The sequence below is a fragment of the Pecten maximus genome, chromosome 15 (genome assembly GCF_902652985.1).
Source record: "Pecten maximus chromosome 15, xPecMax1.1, whole genome shotgun sequence".
In the NCBI taxonomy this organism is placed as follows: Eukaryota; Metazoa; Mollusca; class Bivalvia; order Pectinida; family Pectinidae; genus Pecten; species Pecten maximus.
The window spans coordinates 31,614,789-31,637,167 of record NC_047029.1 but is presented as its reverse complement, the minus strand read 5'-3'; the positions used below and the strand labels follow the sequence as shown (position 1 = coordinate 31,637,167).

Below are 22,379 nucleotides of genomic sequence, written 5' to 3'. Positions count from 1 at the left end.
TATCACTGATCTACGTTAGTGAACCTAACAACCGTAATACAGTGACGTACTTTACGTTTAAAATGACTGTTTTGTCCAGACTTAATTTCATCAAATGTCACTCTTTGTAAATTGTCCATGACGTGAGCACACATAACGCTAATTACATCAGAAATTACTCTCTACATACGTGTTTTTATAAGACGTCATATCATCACAATATTTGGGGGGAAAAAAACAATATAAAATGTATGTTAAGATGTACGGCTAACCAACTAATTAATAATCTAGAACGTTTTATTATCTCTATTTTCGCGTATCGTTGACATTCATAAGAACTTAAATTTAGACTGACCCCCTGTCTTTAGACAATTATTCAAATAAAATGGATCTTTATGATTTTTTTCTCTCTAGGGATTGCCCAATTGCTTAGTTACAAACTAGGGGGGGGGGGGGGGGGGGGGGGGGGGGGGTAATCTAGTATTAGAATTTAGCCGAGTAACAGTTAAGTGTTGGTGACCAGTCTAACTTTAGCGATATACTGCAAGTATAAAGTACACCAAACTAAGGTCTCCACTTAATTAAGAACATCTTTGTAAAGAGTCTTTATTTTTTTTGTTCATTTATAACGTCATCAGTTTATAAGTTTTAAGAATACAAGAATACACATTACTTTGTTTACATATTTATCGAATTTCTAGTTTTGTGAAGCTTATGTTATTCGTCAAAAGTTGTCCTCGGTGAACTGTTTCCCAGATTAAATATTGATGACAGTCTACATGTGCGTGACATGTCACGTGTCTCTATAGTTGTGTACACCTACATCGTCTAGATTGCCTTTAAATTGCTTTTCTGTCGAGTTAGAAAAACTGCACCAATATGATCTTATACTTAATGCATAGAGACGGATAAAACTACTTGCAGGTGGTGATCCCGGCGGAAACCGAAAATGAAATTCGTCTAAAAACTCGCATCGGACTTTTTACTGTAGTTGCCCGAAATCTCCAGATAGCGTTCCATCAGATCCCCGACACTTTGCCAGACAAAGCCCATCAGAGGTCGTACCCAATATGGTATATTAGCTTTATCGATGATACACTGTATATATGAAGATAATTTGATTTCACAAGATGTTTCCTCGGGGACGCCTGGCAGTGTGTTTCGCTATTAGGTATTAGATGTGTCCTTTGGGAGGACCCCTGTGGTATAAGTATTGGCATATTTAGGGCAGCAGTAGAGCTAATCGTAAATGTCACTTGTAAATGAGCTGTTTGATTTATGATAACGTACAAGTCAGCTTTTGGCTTGTTTTCAATATTAAAATTACAAAATAGGGAGAAAAACAAGCAATATATATATATATATATATATACAACATGATTCAGTGTCTGTCACGGAGTTAAGTATCAATATTCCAACTACAGCTAGATAAAAAACCGATCGAAGGCGTTATACCGCATTATGAGATTATGCGTTGATGGGCATCTATATCTCAATTTCGGAATCGTCGACAAAGAAGAAATCGTTATCATCCTACCATTAAGTGAAATTGCTAAGGGTGAATGCCTGTACGATGTCTTCTGTTACTGATAGTGATTTTACCGTATATTTATATCGGTCAATAACATTCATTCATTCATATAACATGCCTTTTATGGCCATTTGGTTCATGCGGAAATCAATTTATATAAAAGTGCCTTTTTGAATAACTTTTTATGTATTTTGCATTATCTATACTAATGTGCATTAGTTTTTCCTATTCGATAACGTAGCGACAAAGGGCATTTTTCAAACATCAGTGGAAAAGGGTAAAATCTGAAACGCATATTAAGAAAACTCACAAACAAAGCGAAAGACATTATTAATCTATCAAAAACAGAAGCATAACAGATTCGTTCAAAACAAAAATCTTCATAACACCACGAGTGGTATCCGTCTTGTTCTATATCCATGCCATTGTGTTTTTTAAAGTCACCAAATTCTCACCAGGGCTCTCGCTAGATATGATTGATGTTATGCCCTTGTCGACTTAGAACACCACATTGTGACATAATCGCACCATTAATGGAATTAAAGAATATCATGCGTGTATTTTCTTGAAATTGATTTCAAATATCTGTTTCATGACTTTATCAATAGATTTCAGTTTAGCTTTCTTAGTAATACACATACAGACACAATACACATATTTTCATTTACCGAACCTTTGAAATAATTAGATTTGCGCGAAGTTACATCCTTTCAGCACGCCGGGGACGTTGTGGATTGGTGTTTTGAATTAACGTTTAGTATTGATGTGCTCTAAGATTCCTAGTTGTCAATGTGGTATTAAGTATCAATATATTATCATTGTTTTGTCCGAGTGAAAACTTCCCTGCCGAAACATATACATTTTGTATCATATTTTAAAATAATTTGTTTCTAAGAGCAAACCATAAATCTCCTTAGGATTATTGATATCATTACTTTGAACCCTAATGATAAGATTATTGGAGACTATAGCAGTTCTAACAGTGAACGAAGCAGCCACCATATATTTTATAGCGACAAATATTTAGGACAACACAACATCCAGCAATGTAATTTAGTGCAATATTCTAAGTGCAAAAATGTTACAACTCGAAAATTTTACCGTGGTTAAAAATGACTTCATTTACTGAAGACCATACATCTCATTACCAGTCTTAAACAGTTAAACAAAATCTGAGATTTTGATATCAAAATTATCTTCATGAAATGACCAGCTGTCTCTTTAGATGTAAAATGGACTGACAATCTGACATATCATCATCCACTCTACTATCTGGTGTAATTACCGTGTTGTCTGTGATCGCTGGCAGACTCTACACATTATTAGTGTATGTTCAGATCGATCTCTGTTCACGTAAGAGGTGACCCGTCAGTGTAGACAGTCTGTGTCCAGTCGTTGATACGATGAAGTATTTATGGTGTCTGTATCATAATTCGTACTCGGCGCCAGTCTTCATCAAGTCTACTTAACACTTAAGAATCGTGTTGGTATACAATCGCTTTCAGTATTATCGCCAATCTGATAAGGATGGTACTACATTCAGTATCGTTGCTCACTGTCCCTCGGCTCCTGTGCTTCATAATGTCAAGTTGTCTTCTGAGGATTAAAATCCAATCTCATTTGAATTATTTAGTAAAAATTAACAAATATTTCTTCATTCATTTTCTCTATATTTATATTATGGTAAACTCCAACTCATCCCAAGGGGCAAACGTTTAGCCTTATGATAAAGCCAGTTCGATGACTTTCGGCCCAACCCCTTACCCCTCTGGGACTATTAATCGCCTTGTATACCTTTGGTTAATGGATAGCTATTGTTCAATTTTGATATAATTCGTTCAGTAGGTAGTGTTTATAATAAGATTAGGACCATGAATTCTCAGAAAGTGTGACCGTTTCCTGCTTCGTATCCTGACATTTAGATCCTGTCCAAATCAAAGATAATGTCATGTTCTCAAAACGGGAACCAGGGTGCGAGTATTTCATTCCATCAATTCAAAGAGTACCTAAAACGTCTCACTTTATATCGCATGAGAAAACGTAATACATTTACAATATACTCCCAATTTAGATCTACAGGTAACATCAAATAATTTAATCTTGCTTTTAATAATCATATTCATTGATTCAAAAATTATGTTATCAGCCAATAACGTGAAAATCGGCGTTTTTTTCATAAATTTATATTTAACATGGTTTATGTAGAGTTGATTCACTTGAATATATTTAGGTCTCCATACCATAAAAATATATTCAAGGTTGTCCTTGAATATTCTTGGAGTAATATAATTTGTATCTTACAGTATTTCAATAACTCTCCGGTAAATATTCTGTCACCAATAATATAAAAGACAAAACTCGTCTTTTACTAATGATTTTACATCTCTGTGTGCAGGAATTATAAAAAGCTCAGTTCTTAAACAACAATATATTGCAAGTATGACCTGGAGAGTGTGTATGCACGCGACACGGCCTACGTCACATCACAAATACGGTTAATCACCTGCCGACTATCGCGGAAGATAAGCCTCGTCTTTTTTGTGCACTACAGCCGATAGCGAGTTTCTTGGTGGTATCTGTCGTGATAACCACATAATCATGTAGGATCCCTACAACAGGATTGGTCTTCAGAAAAGTAATTTACAGTAATTGAATTTTGTCTATATCTAATCATCGCCATCTCATCATTGACCATTTGAGATTTTGTCTCCCAATAATGGTCAGCGTAATGGTCTGATGGATCAAAAATGAGAAGAAATTATTTGTAAATGGCGTCGTCAAATCTCTTATCGGACCTTTTGCCATATTGAGTTGTGGTCCATTGGCGACGAAGAGACATATATATGGGAGGACAGAGAGACTAATGGATGCTTTTACTTGAAACGCACCCAAGCAAAATGATTTAAAACGCATACATTAATTAATCCAGGATATGATAATGTATTGTATGTCGGCGCAATTAACAGGCTCTTCAACCACCCCCGTATGTTGGGAGCTAAAACAACAAATACACAAGGTTACAAACTCTGGATATTGGGAATGAATTTGGGATCGTCGCAGCATATCGGTGATTAACTGTGAATCCTCTCTCTAGACAGCCGAAAGTAACAGAAGTAAACCCACAAACTCCTTCACAATGTTTGCCATCATTTGATTTTATTTCCTTTTCTAAACAACTGTATTTCTTTGGCTTTTCCTCCTTTAATTTTACTCTTTGGCCTGCGCGTTTGACAAAAGTAAAACGTAGTGAATTCCTTTTATACTCGTCGAATCTTGATCGAGTTTCAGTCTTCCCTCAGCTTGGTGCCCAGCTATTACTGACGTAGTTAATGACGTTTTAGCTCTATCTTGACATACACTGTAGTATGATCAAATAGCGTGTACAGTATACTGGGGAATACTGTCTTCATATGACTTCAGCTCCGAGGGCGTGAAGCCCTTGCTAAACAAAATAACACGGTTGTGTTTAAAAATGAATCGTCCTTTTTGTTTTTCTATACAAGGTTTCCCTTTTAATGAATGGAGTTCATCGGTAGTGTTGTTCTTGTATTGATAAAGACGTCATAGTTTACATTTTCACTGACAGGATCATCAGAGTTAACGTTGGAAATAAAATATTTTCAAATATACTGACTTGCCGAAGTGGCTATCGCGAATGGAACTGGCGTGCAAAGGGGAATTATTTTGTGTGTTATGCTTTCTTAAGCGAATCCGAAATTTGTTTTCTACACTACTTTGTTTAATACCATGACCCACTTCCTCCTTTGTTTTATGGTGATGTACATCGCTACCGTGTGATCTAACAAATTCCACCACTGCTGCTCAATACAGTAACCTGCTTTCCTGTTGGTATCTTTTCCTGGATATGTATCAATTGAATAGTCAATTAATAGTCAATTAATAGTCAATTAAATAGTCAATTAAATAGTTAATCAAATACTTTATTAATAGTCAATTAATAGTCAATTACACAGTCAATTAAATATTCAATTAAATAGTCAATTAAATAGTTAATCAAATACTTTATTAATAGTCAATTAATAATCAAATACTTTATTAATAGTCAATTACATATTTAATTAAATAGTCAATTAAATACTTAATTAAATACTTAATTAATAGTCAATTAAACAGTTGATTAAATAGTCAATTAAATAGTAAAATGTCGTTTTAGGGTTTTGACAAGATGAACAATAATGATGAAACAACTATCATTATTGTTATTGCAGCGGATACGTTCAATGAGTTTCACAATCAGGAAATCATATACTTCTGTATTCTTGGTAGGAAAATTCCCAACCGCTGAAACTGAGGGAGGGAGAACTTAAGTTTTTGTCTCCGTCTGTCTTGTACATGTGTACCTATCACCTGAGTTTTTGTCTCCGTACGTCTTGTACATGTGTACCTATCACCTGAGTTTTTGTCTCCGTCTGTCCTTTACATGTGTACCTATCACCTGAGTTTTTGTCTCCGTCCGTCTTGTACATGTGTACCTATCACCTGAGTTTTTGTCTCCGTCTGTCCTTTACATGTGTACCTATCACCTGAGTTTTTGTCTCCGTCCGTCCTGTACATGTGTACTTATCACCTGAGTTGTTGTCTCCGTCCGTCCTGTACATGTGTACCTATCACCTGAGTTTTTGTCTCCGTCTGTCCTTTACATGTGTACCTATCACCTGAGTTTTTGTCTCCGTCCGTCTTGTACATGTGTACCTATCACCTGAGTTTTTGTCTCTGTCCGTCCTGTACATGTGTACCTATCACCTGAGTTTTTGTCTCTGTCCGTCTTGTACATGTGTACCTATCACCTGAGTTTTTGTCTCCGTCCGTCCTGTACATGCGTACCTATCATCTGAGTTTTTGTCTCTGTCCGTCTTGTACATGTGTACCTATCACCTGAGTTTTTGTCTCCGTCCGTCCTTTACATGTGTACCTATCACCTGAGTTTTTGTCTCTGTCCGTCTTGTACATGTGTACCTATCACCTGAGTTTTTGTCTCTGTCCGTCTTGTACATGTGTACCTATCACCTGAGTTTTTGTCTCCGTCCGTCCTGTACATGTGTACCTATCACCTGAGTTTTTGTCTCTGTCCGTCTTGTACATGTGTACCTATCACCTGAGTTTTTGTCTCCGTCCGTCCTGTACATGTGTACCTATCACCTGAGTTTTTGTCTCCGTCCGTCCTGTACATGTGTACCTATCACCTGAGTTTTTGTCTCCGTCCGTCCTGTACATGTGTACCTATCACCTGAGTTTTTGTCTCCGTCCGTCTTGTACATGTGTACCTATCACCTGAGTTTTTGTCTCTGTCCGTCTTGTACATGTGTACCTATCACCTGAGTTTTTGTCTCCGTCCGTCCTGTACATGTGTACCTATCACCTGAGTTTTTGTCTTCGTCCGTCTTGTACATGTGTACCTATCACCTGAGTTTTTGTCTCCGTCTGTCCTTTACATGTGTACCTATCACCTGAGTTTTTGTCTCCGTCTGTCCTTAACATGTGTACCTATCACCTGAGTTTTTGTCTCCGTCCGTCTTGTACATGTGTACCTATCACCTGAGTTTTTGTCTCCGTACGTCTTGTACATGTGTACCTATCACCTGAGTTTTTGTCTCCGTCCGTGTTGTACATGTGTACATATAACCTGAGTTTTTGTCTCTGTCCGTCTTGTACATGTGTACCTATCACCTGAGTTTTTGTCTCCGTCCGTCCTGTACATGTGTACCTATCATCTGAGTTTTTGTCTCCGTCCGTCCTGTACATGTGTACCTATCACCTGAGTTTTTGTCCCCGTCCGTCTTGTACATGTGTACCTATCACCTGAGTTTTTGTCTCCGTCCGTCCTGTACATGTGTACCTATCACCTGAGTTTTTGTCTCCGTCCGTCTTGTACATATGAACCTATAACCTGAGTTTTTGTCTCCGTCCGTCCTGTACATGTGTACCTATCACCTGAGTTTTTGTCTCCGTCCGTCCTTTACATGTGTACCTATCACCTGAGTTGTTGTCTCCGTCCGTCCTGTACATGTGTACCTATCACCTGAGTTTTTGTCTAACCTAAGTTTGTCAGTGCTCTACCAGCTTCATTCCTTTAGGATTTCGAACAAACTTCCAACATTGATAAAAGATCATAATAATTCGGACACGTTCGAGTTTCATGATCGTTTGGTCAAGGTCAAGGTCACCGACTCACCATAACTATTTTTTGGCTATTAGACTATGGTTATTTACTTATGCTTATGTATACTGTTTATCGAACTCAATATGCAAGAATAGTACCCCACAATAATAATATTATTCAATATATCATCTGTATGTATCGTCAAAGTATACACGAGCGTCAAAAACAAAACAAAAACAAACAAAAAGCACACTTTAAATGTATAGAATCTACGATAATTCCCAACAAAGAAATCGTGTGTTTAAGTTGATCAAACTGTATAACGCGTAATGAATAAATGGATGGATCTTTCATTCACCTTGAAAGAAAGGGTAATTATTAACAGAACGATGCTGATAAGTTTTACCAATAATAATAATTTTGTGGAAAACGAATGTCAATATCTCCTTAATTACGATTATGGCCTCGAAAATAAAACGCTGTAAAGCATGATTAATCATTTATTATATTTTAATATTTTAGTAACTATAGATACTACCTGTATGGTTTTGAGCATACCCAATATATCATACCAGTCCTTACAGGGACAATCTATATCACAGAGGTCACACAACACAGGGGAAAAACTGCCAGATATCGGCTTAAAAGTTCCCGAAGGAAAATCTCTCTATTTTTTGTGTCAAATGCGACAGCTGTTATTGTGTCTCTTGGCAAAAGGAAATGTGTAACCATTCGCTTAAATCAACTGACTGATATTTCAGAACATATGGCAGTAATAGATGGTGTTTGTGTGTGTTCATGTTTGGATATTTTTAATCTTCGATCTGGCAGTCATATTACTCACAGATTTGCCACATGTTGAATCTGATGTACATTTATAGTATTTACAGATAAGTCAGAACTAGTTGATACTGATGTAAATTTATAGTATTTACATATTAGTCTGAACGAGTTAGATCTGATGTAAATGATCTAGATTCAATCGCGATTTGATATAAGAATGCCATCATGGATTTTCTTCTTTTCTTTTTTTTGTTTTCGAAATAACAACCAATTGTTGTCATGGTGTCTTGAGCTGACATATATTTCATACTATATGTATTCATAACATACACTATATCATTTTCACAAAATGTTGAAACCATTTAACAGAGAGGCCGGTAATGAATGTTGTATTGCAATCATGATACTCTCAGAAAGCTTATTTCTGTAGCTCATGACGAACAACTACATTACAGTATTAATATAACAATATTAATTTAAAATATATTGATATAACAATATTAATATACAATAGTGATATGATACAAGCATTGCACTCCCTCTGATGCGTCTACTAAGGATATCAAAATTAGTAATATTCATTTTTACGTTTAACACGATCAATTCTGGGAAATGTTGCGCCCTTTTAATCTTTGCAAAGGAAATTACGACAGCAAAATCATTATTATATCGGGAGCATTTCATGTTTGAAGTAATACGTCTCATTTAATTATCAATTGATATATTTTCCAGATCAACAAACATTCAATGGAACCGGAAGTAAAAGCACATTCCGTCCATGGAGGTTTCTTACCATTGTCAGTAAGTATCCAATCAAAACGCTGCAATACAATCAGGTGATCATATGGTTATCTCTTATTATAAATTCAAATGGGATTCCTAATCGTGGCTGGAAAAGCGTGGAAGTGTATGTCGATATAAACAATACCTGCGACAAATTGAAAACAGTAAACCTCCCACATAACGTGGATACAAAGCAATAAACGACAGTGTTTTATTTAAAAAGGTCTTGACGATAACCAGAGGACAATAAAGTTCCCGAAGGCATGTTCTGCCATTTGTATCTAAATCATTTCCTGGTTGAGACCAGAGACATTATTTAGTTTTTACTCCTTATCACAGTTCGTGCTTAAGGAGCATGTTTCATGAAAATTTGATTACCGATGCAAAGTCGCACGCCCTTTGGCCTTGTTTGACCGTACACTTGGGAGTAGATAGAGTTCGCTATTCTTACTAATATAGAGACAAACACATCCATCATACAAATGTAATATTGTTTGGTCCGATTTGACCAGCCAGGAAACCAGATAGCATGGAACATTGTTATCTTCACATTGAGCGGTACACCATGCATTCTGTTCTAATGGGCGTGTTGTATTCGACTGTAATGGGGGTCCATGCTGTAAATAAATTTACTCGGTGCATCATGTAAAGCGAGGATATCATAGTCACTAGATATCATAGCCACTAGATATCATAGTCACTAGATATCATAGCCACTAGATACTATAGTCACTAGATATCTTAGTCACTAGATATAAAAGTCACTAGATATCATAGTCACTAGATATCATAGTCACTAGATACCATAGTCACTAGATACCATAGTCACTAGATATCATAGTCACTAGATATCATAGCCACTAGATATCATAGTCACTAGATATCATAGCCACTAGATATCATAGTCACTAGATATCATAGTCACTAGATATCATAGTCACTAGATACCATAGTCACTAGATATATCAGTCACTAGATATCATAGTCACTAGATATCATAGCCACCAGATATCATAGACACTAGATATCAAAGTCACTAGATATATCAGTCACTAGATATCAAAGTAACTAGATATCAAATCACAAGATATCATAGTCACTAGATATCAAAGTAACTAGATGTCATTATCAATAGATATCATAGTCACTAGCATGGCAAGCAAGATTGATTATGTTGGAATAAAGTTTAATTTTAAATTGCTCTGGATATGCAGCAGGCTACCCATATAATGTATGGTGTACTAGCTTCTACAAGGAGACACCGCCTCAAAATGGTCATTGTTTAAATCATTTGTCAGTTGTAGCTGAATCCTAAGAACAGCGCAGTACATATGTGTATGTATATGTGAACACTTTAACTAAACAGACTTTTGTTCCTTATCGCAATGATACGCATTTGCGGCCTCGATTGTAGTATTTCGATATTGAACTCTTTGCAGTTCTGTCCTTGATAAACGTTTGTAATGGTCATTTGTTTGAGTTATGTTTACATTTGAAAAATGACTTGCTGTAGAGTCTATTGCATTGTTTGATGAAACTTTACCGATGATATTTCTCTCCACAGAGGTTGTCGTCATAAACGTTTTCCTGTTCATCATCGCTGTTTCGCTTGTCATAGCCATCGTCTACGTTTGTTACAGGTAAGACTACTCGATGAATATACGTATTTAGAGTTCAGACTTAAGACTACTCAATATAAATAAAGTTATAACAATGTAAGGATAGAAAACTGAACAGGTAAGATTACTCGATAAATAATAAAGATCTCCAGGTAAGACTACTCGATAAATAATAAAGATCTCCAGGTAAGACTACTCGACAAATTTCAGCTTTTGCAGGTAAGACTACTCTATAAATATACGTATTTAGAGTTCAGACTTAAGACCACTCAATATAAATAAAGTTATAACAATTTATAGATAAGATTACTCGGTAAATGTAAGGATAAATGACTGCACAGGTAAGATTACTCGATAAATGTAAGGATAGAAGACTGAACAGGTAAGATTACTCGATAAATGTAAGGATAGAAGACTGAACAGGTAAGATTACTCGATAAATAATAAAGATCTCCAGGTAAGACTACTCGACAAATTTCAGCTTTTGCAGGTAAGACTACTCGATAAATATAAGGACTGTACAAAAGACACTAGACATTAGCTTTATCAATGCAAATTAAGAGTTCGATACAGTAAAGCCAAAAATTAATCTAACTGCACCATACAGATTTTTGTCCTTCTTGGACTCAATCATGCTAATTGACTGAAGTATTGCGAGGGTGGCAACTTCAAAAAGGTCGATAGAAATGTCAAAATCTGGATGGGAAGATGCACTAGCTCTCTGATACTGCTAAATATATACACTACCACCCTTAAAACTATATACGCAATCTTTTGATTTGTTGAATTAGCATAAGTGCTTCATAAACATCTTGAAAATTATTAATGGTGTCAGTGACAATGACATTGTAATTGAAAAAAAAGCATAATAAAGAAGGGAGAGACCTTATTTCCAAAATATTCCAAAAATGCACCAAAATTTTAAAAAAGATGTACCATAACATTACACTCTATCATTTTATATTGTACATTAGATTCATATTAAGGCATCATATGGTAAACTGTTGCATTTTAAGGTTTTGTTTATCATCAATAACTGTATTTACTCTAGACGATCTATAAAAACATTGTAAGAAGTTAGTAGATAAAAAAGTCATACACAATATCATAATCAAATTTACTGATTTCAAATTATTGTCTGCAAAGTTTATAGGAACTTATGGTTGGAAGCGCATAATGGATATAACAGAAAAAAAAACAAGCCAGAGTGTCAACATACCTGGGTAATAATCGGAAGCCTTACATTGACATTAACACGGCACGACTGACATGGTATAATCCACACTTTTTACTCTATTTCACTCCGTCAAGGAGTCAAAACTGCATACATCAAAAGCCGATATTGAATTAAGTTATTGAATATAGTGATAACACATATGAGCTGTTTACAAAATAAAGAATGACTTGATGACATTTTGATGGTTCATTACATCACACGAAGGCCATATCCTAATATTGTCGCGTGATACTGTCGTTCGATATACCACTGACAAGTTGTTGAAGTGAACGTTACAACAGAACAGTGGCTGCTTTACTGCCATAAGCTATTTACATTACGTACATTAGATTAGTGTACATGTCACAGTGGATTCCCTACTCCAGAACCTTTTCTAAATACCTATTTTTTCGGGGTTTCAACCTGCACCACTTAAAACATTCTATTACATGTTAACTTCAAAACAATTTATCTACGGTATTTTGCCTGTTTGTAGGTAAAGCTTCTCAACTCAAATACGCTTTCCTTTTAAACATCAAACATTTACAGAGGAGTGTCTTTTTTTATCCTTATTTTGAAATAGTCATTTTTTAATAGAGAAACATGTTTTTTTTTTCCAAAAGTCTGGATATTGAGAAAATTATCTTGGAAAGACAAAGTCATTTTTGGCAACAAAGCAAATGGTAGCACAAAGTTCATCGATATAATTTTTCATGACAAACGGTTCATTACTTCCTAACTGTGTCGTATTACCTTAGCCACACATGCAAGGTTTCCTAACAGAAGACCGCCTTACTACTCAGTAAGGATTTGATACCTGAATAGATAAAAAAAAAGATTTAGAAAAAACAAAGAAACAACTACATTGCTAGTTATTTACCGATACAAAGTAGTCCAATACAGTAATTAAACCTGTCCAGATGTTCATGACATACAATCTTGAACACAAGTTGTTTTTTTAAGTGGTCATAAGTGTGACTTTTGACATGAGTTCTCGACCTATGTCCACTGAAATCTAACCATTGTAGATATTGGTGGCGGTTTGTCATAGTATGAAAATAAATTCAATCTTTCAGGGGTAAATGGAGCTATAAACACACGAACGGAAACACAGACATAGCGATTACTATAACCATACCCCTTTTACTAAGTTGAGATATATATAAAACGTTGGTTTGTTTATTATTGTTTAATGTCCTATCAACAGCTAAGGTTATTTAAGGACCGCCTCCCGTGCGTGCGACATACATGCGTGTGCGCATGTGTGTAAGTCAGGGTTTCCTACCTGACATTAATTTTATCGGTCTGCTAAGACAACAATAATGTATAATCGTTATCTTATTGTCTTTATAATACTGTTTTTGGATGTTATTGTCACTCGATATATCCGAATTAGATCTTTAAGCTGTGTTTGTTATTTTGACCTTGAGTGTCAAGGCTTTGTTGTAATATTTCACTGATATGTCGTCTTTTGCCATACTGCATGCATACATTTATTTCTAGGGCTATATATATTTGGTTTAAAACACTTAATTTGTCGTTATGATTATCTTAATGTAGTTTTAATACCGAATACCTTGGTTACGATTTTTGCGAATCCAGCAACTTAGACGTAAAAATATTCGACAGTTATCGATTGAACTAGAAGTTAAACTCCAAACCCGATAGCTAATAGACAATACCTTACTTCACTGTAGTCGTATGTTGACCATTCTTTGTTTAGAGGTTCCCATGGCAACGGGATATACGAACAGTATTGAGACATGGAGATCTTAGCTCATTGTATAACCGTTTGGGTCATTCTAAAAAAAGAAAACAAATACGATTTTTGTGCTAATTCCGTTTGTCTGATCGTTAGGAAATGACGTTGTTTCAGAAAGGCGTATTTGCTGAAGTGATTCCTATTCAGAAACATAAGCGGGAAATCTATAGGGCATTTTTTAAATGTTGTAAGCAAGGCGCGTGCCGACCTTATGAATATTTATGCCTCGGTAACTGTGGCGCCATATTGTTTTGTCATTGGGGCGCGCGGGAGGTTTGGAGCAGATCTCTCCCAGGCAAAGCTCAGACAGCGTCGTCTTCAGGAGGCCAAGCCAACACATATATATATGTAAGGCACTAGAGTCGTTTGGTAAAACAATAAGAATATATCATATACTTTGTAGCTTTGTTGAAAAGTAAAGCACACATTTTAGTTATATGAATTTAACAATACCATTCAAATATGATTAACGTGTTTGAGTTTTTGAGTTGTTAGCTAAAAATGGTTTTAGTTTAATTAAAAATAAAATAAAGTTGAAATTCGCTGTCGAATTCGTATGATATTTATCAAACGAACATAATTTATTATTCTCAAACATGTCGTAAGTAACATACAGATAACCTTTATACTAACGGCAAATAGCGTAACTAGTGCACTTATAACGCGTTTGTTTTCTAGAAAATGTAATAAATACAATTTTAACCCAAACACCAGCTTAAAGATCGATCCTAGCAGAAAGCTGGAGACTGTGGCTGTCACTGTTATTTAAGTGTCAAATATAAACAAACCATCCTATGAAATATGTCTTGTGAAATTATTCAAAACAGTTGAGTACCAGAAAAAAAGCAGAAAATAGTTTTTTCTCTGTTATTGTGCGCAGTTAAGTTTTCATATTATTCAAGTTCCAGTCTAAATTGAATTGTGTGTAGATTGTGTTTTATGTTCGTACGTCGTAAATCCTATTTCTCATATCAACGAATATAATCTACATTGAAATCGAGATTATATAAATTACACTAACACAATCAGCCTGTCTTTGTATTTTTTGAAAAGTGTTAAGAACGTGTGTTTTTTATACAATCCTTCGCGATTTCAGCTGTTAGACAGTGCTGGTAGACTTTAGTCCCCGGGTTTGCCGAAACATATATGTCATGTTTTGATTTTGATTTCTTTGGCTATACCTACTATGCACATGTGCTTGACGTTTTTTTAATTCTAATATTAAAAATTTATTAAAATTTATTTAATCAATAGGATATTGCACCAGCTGATAGGGGCCGCGGTGGCCGAGTGGTTAAGGTGTCCCGACACTTTATCACTAGCCCTCCACCTCTGGGTTGCGAGTTTGAAACCTACGTGGGGCAGTTGCCAGTTACTGACCGTAGGCCGGTGGTTTTTCTCCGTTTACTCCGGCTTTCCTCCACCTCCAAAACCTGGCACGTCCTTAAATGACCCTGGCTGTTAATAGGACGTTAAACAAAAACAAACCAAACCAAAGCACCACCTGATCCAGATTTTAATATTTCTTATGACCTAATTAGTCGCCTCTACTGTATCAAACATTTATATCCTTAAACGATGAAACAATTATATGGTGTATTTCAATTCATGGCTGGCTCTACAGTATCGAACCCAAAATTTATATTGAAAAGTGTTCATGCCGTGCGCGTCTTGTTTACTATTCTTATACAGTACGTGTAGTTCATTGTTTAAACTCCTGTTTCAGGTCTTTGAATAACTTGTAATAAAAATGTTCTGATTTTCGAACGTTACCAGAAACTCTTATCATGATTCAGCAAGTGTGTCTCTTAGTATTTGGCTATTTATCGTCGAATAGCTAACATATTTAACTAAGATATTATCATGTTTCGCCTAACGAGAAAAATAATCGGTTCCGATTACATAAACAATATAAAATGCCTGTGGATAAAAGATCAATCGAAGCGTTTTAAATTATATTTTAATTAACCGTCATCGTTTTTGGAGTCTTCCCGAAGTAGGTATCAAATACATTCTGTGCGTATGTCATATTGGATGCCACAAGCGAATTTTGCGATCCGTGACTTATCGCCCCTTAGGGACGAAAGGATGACATCAATACCCACATCTGGAGTTTGGCGAAACGACAAGTGTTCAAGGCAGGCGTTGATATATTTATTCATGGTTCTCAGACCTCGACTGATATACAGTTTCTGTTTATGGCGACACCAGTATTCGAGTACGGGAAGGATAGAATCATGGTGTTTTTTTTATGTATTAACTGCTAATGAATATTCATATCGTTTGTGCTCACATAACCGGGAAGTATATTCATTGATACGAGACCAAAAATGTGTTTGTCATATGTTGAGGTGGATTTTTCAGAATGTTATCCGATATATGTTACATTCCACACAATGGAGAATTAGCTACTGCTTCGTTGATTATACTTATATTCCTGATATTTGTTGTTCCAAGGACTTGAACACTTAATACTAAAATTATAATACTAGACATTCGATAGCATTTTATAAGTGATTTCGTTGTAATATATAGAACCAAAGAACAAACAACAGCTTAAAATAAATATTTCATTTAATTGGAATATTCCATTGGTTTTTCGAAAATGACCTTATTTACATACAAACATTATAAAACACATTCAATAAAATGCATTATAACTGGAAAATTCCTCTGACTGACGAAGTTAATGAGTTCACTTAATAAGATAAAACTTGGTTGAATGTGAATTTATTCGACTCTGTCGTATTTGGCACATATCTAATGTTATTTCTGTTCTCGCAGGTACAGGCAGGTTGATAAGGCCGGACGATATAACCTGGCTCCTCAGTCAGACACCGATTCGGGAAGGCGGACCACCACGGACACACCATTACAGACTTTCTCCGAGGACCTGGGAATAACTCCTCCGCGCGGAAGTTCAATGCATTCTTTCTCAGCACGTGAACAGTCCCAAGTGTACGCCTCACTCACGGAAGATCCATACGCCACTGTGGGAGATGACCCCGACTTGCCTACCAGTAGCTATAGTAATTCACATCAGCAAACACGAGACAATCAGATGTCAAGTTTTCGGCCTAAACCTTCAAATCCGTATGCCTCATACGACAGTTTGGATTATGATATTCCTGCAGAAATTCACGAAACAAGCTCTCCAAATCATGTCCACAGTCCGTATATGAACGGTGTTGCTACACATACTTCTCATAACAGTCCCGCACACTTACAACAGCAAAGTTCGTTTCATACTCCTGATCACGTGACTCAAACATATCAGAACGCTGATGATGATTTCCCGCCGCCACCAGAGAACCTTCAGCAAATTGACGCCTCAGCTCAAGGAGCATCGGTGCAGCATTACACAATAAATGATGACGATTACGCAATTGTGCAAAAACCTAGAAAAAAGACATTAAATAATCCCGTGAATGTTCGGGCATCCCCGAGTAATCATCCACAACAGAGTGCCTCTCCAAGCAACTTCTCGCACACGAACGCAGACGTTGCTTACCATCTTCCAAAGCATGACTGCATGCTCACGTGTAACGTACCGCCCTTCAGTCCTCCACACAGACAAAATGGAAACACGCCTAATTATGATCGGACAAACAGTGGCCCTAATGCCTGGGAAGACGGTTTCTACTAGTGACGCCATCTTTTGTGGGCATGCGCAGACGTGCAATATGTATATATGTGTTTGGATGTGTGTGGCAATATAAACGTATTTTAATTAATTTGACATGACACAAAATCCTTCTCGTCTGAAAATGGCAGTCTCAATTCTTACAAAGTTTTCTGTTTCGAAAGATAATTTTGCAAAATATTTATTACTTTATATTATACATTCAAAAAAAGAAAAACTAATTCAGCCAATAGTACACATGTCTATGTTTACCATTCCTATCAAGAAGTGGTTTTAAAGTGGTAATATCCTGATCAAGTCAGCATGTGATTTGTTCTTGTGAAACAGGACAACGAAGTCGAGATGGAATTGGCATCTCATATCAATCATTGATGGTACATCAATAGAAATATGAACAATTTTATCGAGCAAAAAAAAAAAATAATAACAATCACGATGTTAATGTGTTTGAAATAATCAGTCCATGGCCTGTACAACACAGTATTTAAGCCATACACTTATGATTTTAATCAGATTGACTTTGGAGTGGCGTCGGTAAAGCAGAAGACGCCTATCCTTCCGGGATACATTGTCATAGTTTTCTGTTACTGTTCAAACAGTCTTCACGTATATTGACAGCGTGTTCATACTTATACAAGGTTGTTGATTTCTCAGTTAAACATGAATTTCGTTTATACGTCAAAATTATCTGCTTTCAAGCAATTTCTTTTTCTTGATGTGTCCTTTCGGTACACTTTTATTTAGTAGAAGCGTTTCCGAAGTGAAAAATGCAATGTCCATGTTATATAACAACCCCCCAAAAATGAAACGCTACAATGTGTAAAAATTACTTGAAGACGTTAAGTTCGAATCTTAATGATGGTATTTCATTATCATGTACATATGTACTATCATTTGATTTAAACATATTTTATTGTATCTTAATATAAACATGGGAATTGGGCACAAGTTATCAAACTTATAATACTATCATGATTTGGCCATAATAATTTTCTACGTCACAGTTCCATCTAAATGAATATTGACGTCATGGATTCAATAGAAGGGGTATATTTTTAAGCAGTGTTATGCGAATACGTATTTTTTCGAGTGAGTGCGTGTTGTATTGTCCATGGTTGTAAATCAATAAAAACATAGTCAGATCCAGGTATTGTAGAATATTTCTATGATATAGATTTTTATTTCACAAGAAATACCTTACCATCTAACTCCAGAATAATGGTATAGAAAATAAACAGGATTGTTATATCAGAATACTAACATTGTCGCATTAATCCATATTAAAGTTTGCACATCCTTTTGCCAAACAATCTTTTACACTCGTTTCATAGGTCTCATGTAGTTTAAACGGTGATATTTATTAACGTCATAACACTGTCGCTATAGTCACGTTAACTAGACCTCGCCAGTAGTATAGACATCAATCTCAATGGCGAGTCATTGTCCTTGTTATATTAAAAGTGTGCAACCCTTGTTTAAATGGATCACTAGTTCGTAATCATAATTCTGACTAGTTGAGTTGTGTTACGTGACGTATGTTACCTTCATTCTGAGTGGCTGAATCTCACGACGCTGTATGTGGCAATGACGAATCATCGTTCTTGTTGTATGATAAATGTGTAATACTCATTCTGATTAGCTGATTTATGTTATATAATTTTTTGTATCTCTCATTCTGATTGGCTGATTCGTTTTATATGATTTTTTGTAACTCTCATTCTGATTGGCTAATTCGTTTTATATGATTTTTACGTAACTCTCATTCTGATTGGTTGATTATCACTTAAGGAATTGTTTACGATGTTATATTGACCCCTTCCCCAAATGACCTCGAATGTATATGAAATGTGTAGTAATTACGTTAATTATGTTATTACAATGTTCACGCAACGAATGCTTATATAACTAAAATTCGCTGCCAATGTCAAATATTGATTTGATAGTCATGTGCCTGAACATTTGTGGAAATAGCCAAATTGGGAAGACTTCTATCAAAAAGAGCTGCAACTGTACAGCGGGAGAAATGTTACCTGTTAAAATTTCAGATTTATGACACAAGAGTTAATTCTTTTGTATAACTTCATCTCTTAATGATTTGTATTTAATGTGTTTGGTTAAAGTAAATCCATGTTACTGTATACTAATTGTTTGCCAGTAATTATTCAGTTTTCTAGGAGAACATACATGTTCTAGGTTCATAAAGGTGGGTATTGTAAGAAAAAACAGAGTATAAAACATGTCTGCTTCATAAATTGTGGCTCTTTAATTAAGGACACAGTTAGTGAACGCATAATAGGCCTGCAAAATAATTAATCATTTAAGGTCTAACAGGCCTTTTGGGCCTTTCAATACCTAAACTCTTCTGTATACAATAGATTCTTGGTCAGGACACACAATAGCACTGTAGTACAATGTTTGGGCTATATTACGCTAAATATGCTACAGATGATCCGGCAAAAGATGAATTATGATCGATTGAAATCAAAGTTGTACTTTTTTTTATACCATACCAAAATAAACTATGTTTTAAACTATTACATCCTCTAAAAGTTAAGCTTCTTATATCTTTTACATTTTAAGTTAATAGATAATTAAATGCATGCCTAAAACATATTTTATATGGGGTGTTATTAGAGATTTTTTTTTTTTTTTTTTCCTTTTTCCTTTTTTGTTTGCAAATGAGATATATTTCTATATCGTAGGTGCTATGTTATTCATTTTTTGTGAGAAGCCGTGTATACGGCGATGTGGGATCATTATCACAGATTGACAGGGGATACCCTATTTATCATCATGATAAATAAATAATATTTCATCGTTTATGTGTTTTTATTAATTAATCAGGTAATGTATTATATACCGAAAATGAAAGTAAAAAGCAGATAATAGTGTGATCAGGAATCAACAGATACTCGAATATTAAAATACTATAACAAAGGAAATATAGGGCGCCTGTGGATTATGTTTGTAGCGAAGCTTATAAGACTGATAGATTGTTGTGTTATGTATATTTTATAATTAGACCTTTTTATGACATTGGACAATTATACTTTATTTTGTCATTATATTTTGGGTAAATTCAGGGATATATACATATATAATAAATCACTAGGTTTAGAGGTTGTCGTAAGGGGAATAACTCTATATTTATCTTCATTCTTTCCAATAAATGTGTCTGTAATTTCTCTAAGAAGTAGATACATGTACATTTGTATGTATATCATGGACCACCCGCGAATGATTTTCAGCATTTATGATAAACAGCTTTACGTTATTTTTTTGTTGATATATGTCTTCATATATGTTTATCCCTCTGAATTATTAATATCATATTATTTAACATTGGACTATATTTTAATAGTTTTTCTCTCATCTCGATATTTAATGGCATATTAAAGAAAAAGGTAAACAGCAATACAATACATCCTAACATTATGACATCTCAATTACTGGAAAAGTTGTAATTTTCTATGGTTCGTATTTTCGCGGTTTTATCATTTGGAAGCAAAGAAATAATGTTTGTGTAAACTGTGAAACTGACTTGCATTTTTTCCTTGAATATTCTAAATGTATCTGTTTTTAGGTATGTTATTTTATCTGAACAAAACGAGAAGATGAAACCCTTCGAAAATTGCAATTTTTACAGTATTTATGTCATGATATTTTCGTCATAAAAATAGGTGAGAATGAGAGATATGTCCACGTTTGAGTGACACTTATTTTATCAACATTGGTACATGTATGTGTTATGAAAAGGTGTTTTTGACAATATTCTGCTTGAGTTTAGAGTTGAAAAGGCGTGTATCCCCGAGTTCATTTTGCTTGTGTTATTTACCAGTTGAGATATGAAAGAAAATAAAAGTTGTCACTCATTTTTGTCTGGTTTGTTTTTACTCCCAATAAATATGACACGATGTAAAAAAACACTTATTTTCGAGAACAGAAGCATATTAAGTTTTGTTTTAAAGTTGAGATAAGAAAAAGCACAGCAATATCTGAGCCGAAACGGGAAAGCATGGGTAAAACATTGACGTAGAAATGAACCTAAATTAGCTATCACTCATTCAATTAGTTATTATCTTAATTGGCATGAGTAATCTCAGATTGGATATATGTCGGACCCCGGGATATTGTCCGATTTTCCACTCCTTTTTGAGAACAATATCCTAAAAGACATTTTGGAAATTTAAAGTGAAGTATTCGTATGTTACACAGTCAAGTTAGAGATGTGAAAAAGAATTCAGTAATGAGTTGTTTAGATTGGCTTACAGCGTAAGCCGAGAAAGCATAACTCTTCTGGGTACGAAATTATCGTACGGCAACTTTTCTGGCAAAATTATCACGTGCAATTCACAAACTACAGATGTCAGATTCAGATTCTTTATTTTGCCGAGAGCCTTACGGCTCATAGGCGCATCAACAATACATGTACAAAGAATACAATTATTCACGTCTAATAAACACACTCGCACACTTTCACACTCATTCACACACTCTCTCACATACACCAACATAAGTAAATAACTACATAATCAAGGAGAGTGATGGCTATGTGTAATAATACACAAAACTTAACACACAAAAGTGTTGAATGGTAAAAGTAAGCATTGTAAAACTTACACATAATTAAGTACAAACTCATGATAGGGAATTAATAATTGAATATGTAAGAATAAGCTGCAGTGTTGTGCACTATAAATACTAAAAAAAATAAAAAAAATTACTGGTTATCACGCTGCCTTACAGCAAAATACAAAAATTTAGCAGTGTTGCATAGTTCTTTGACATTGTTTACACTCAAAAGTTTAATTAACTTAAACACACTTGGACTTTTGTAATAAATGTTTTTAATGTATTTTTCCCTTAATTCCTTATAAAATGAACACCTTAAAATAAAATGAAATTCATCCTCTATATCACCGTCGTTACATCTGTTACATAA

General features: G+C 35.0%; 1 protein-coding gene across 2 annotated transcripts in view; it reads left to right on the top strand.

The window, feature by feature from the left end:
- Positions 1 to 21,310, top strand: part of LOC117343554 — a 149,260-nt gene extending 127,950 nt beyond the window's left edge. For both annotated transcript variants that reach the window (XM_033905965.1, XM_033905966.1), the window contains 3 exons: positions 9,147 to 9,215; positions 10,762 to 10,837; positions 16,579 to 21,310. In XM_033905965.1, coding sequence (XP_033761856.1) covers positions 9,147 to 9,215; positions 10,762 to 10,837; positions 16,579 to 17,440 — 1,007 coding nt within the window. In that variant the 3' untranslated portion in view covers positions 17,441 to 21,310. The remainder of the gene's footprint in view (positions 1 to 9,146; positions 9,216 to 10,761; positions 10,838 to 16,578) is intronic.
- Positions 21,311 to 22,379: the final 1,069 nt, after the last annotated feature.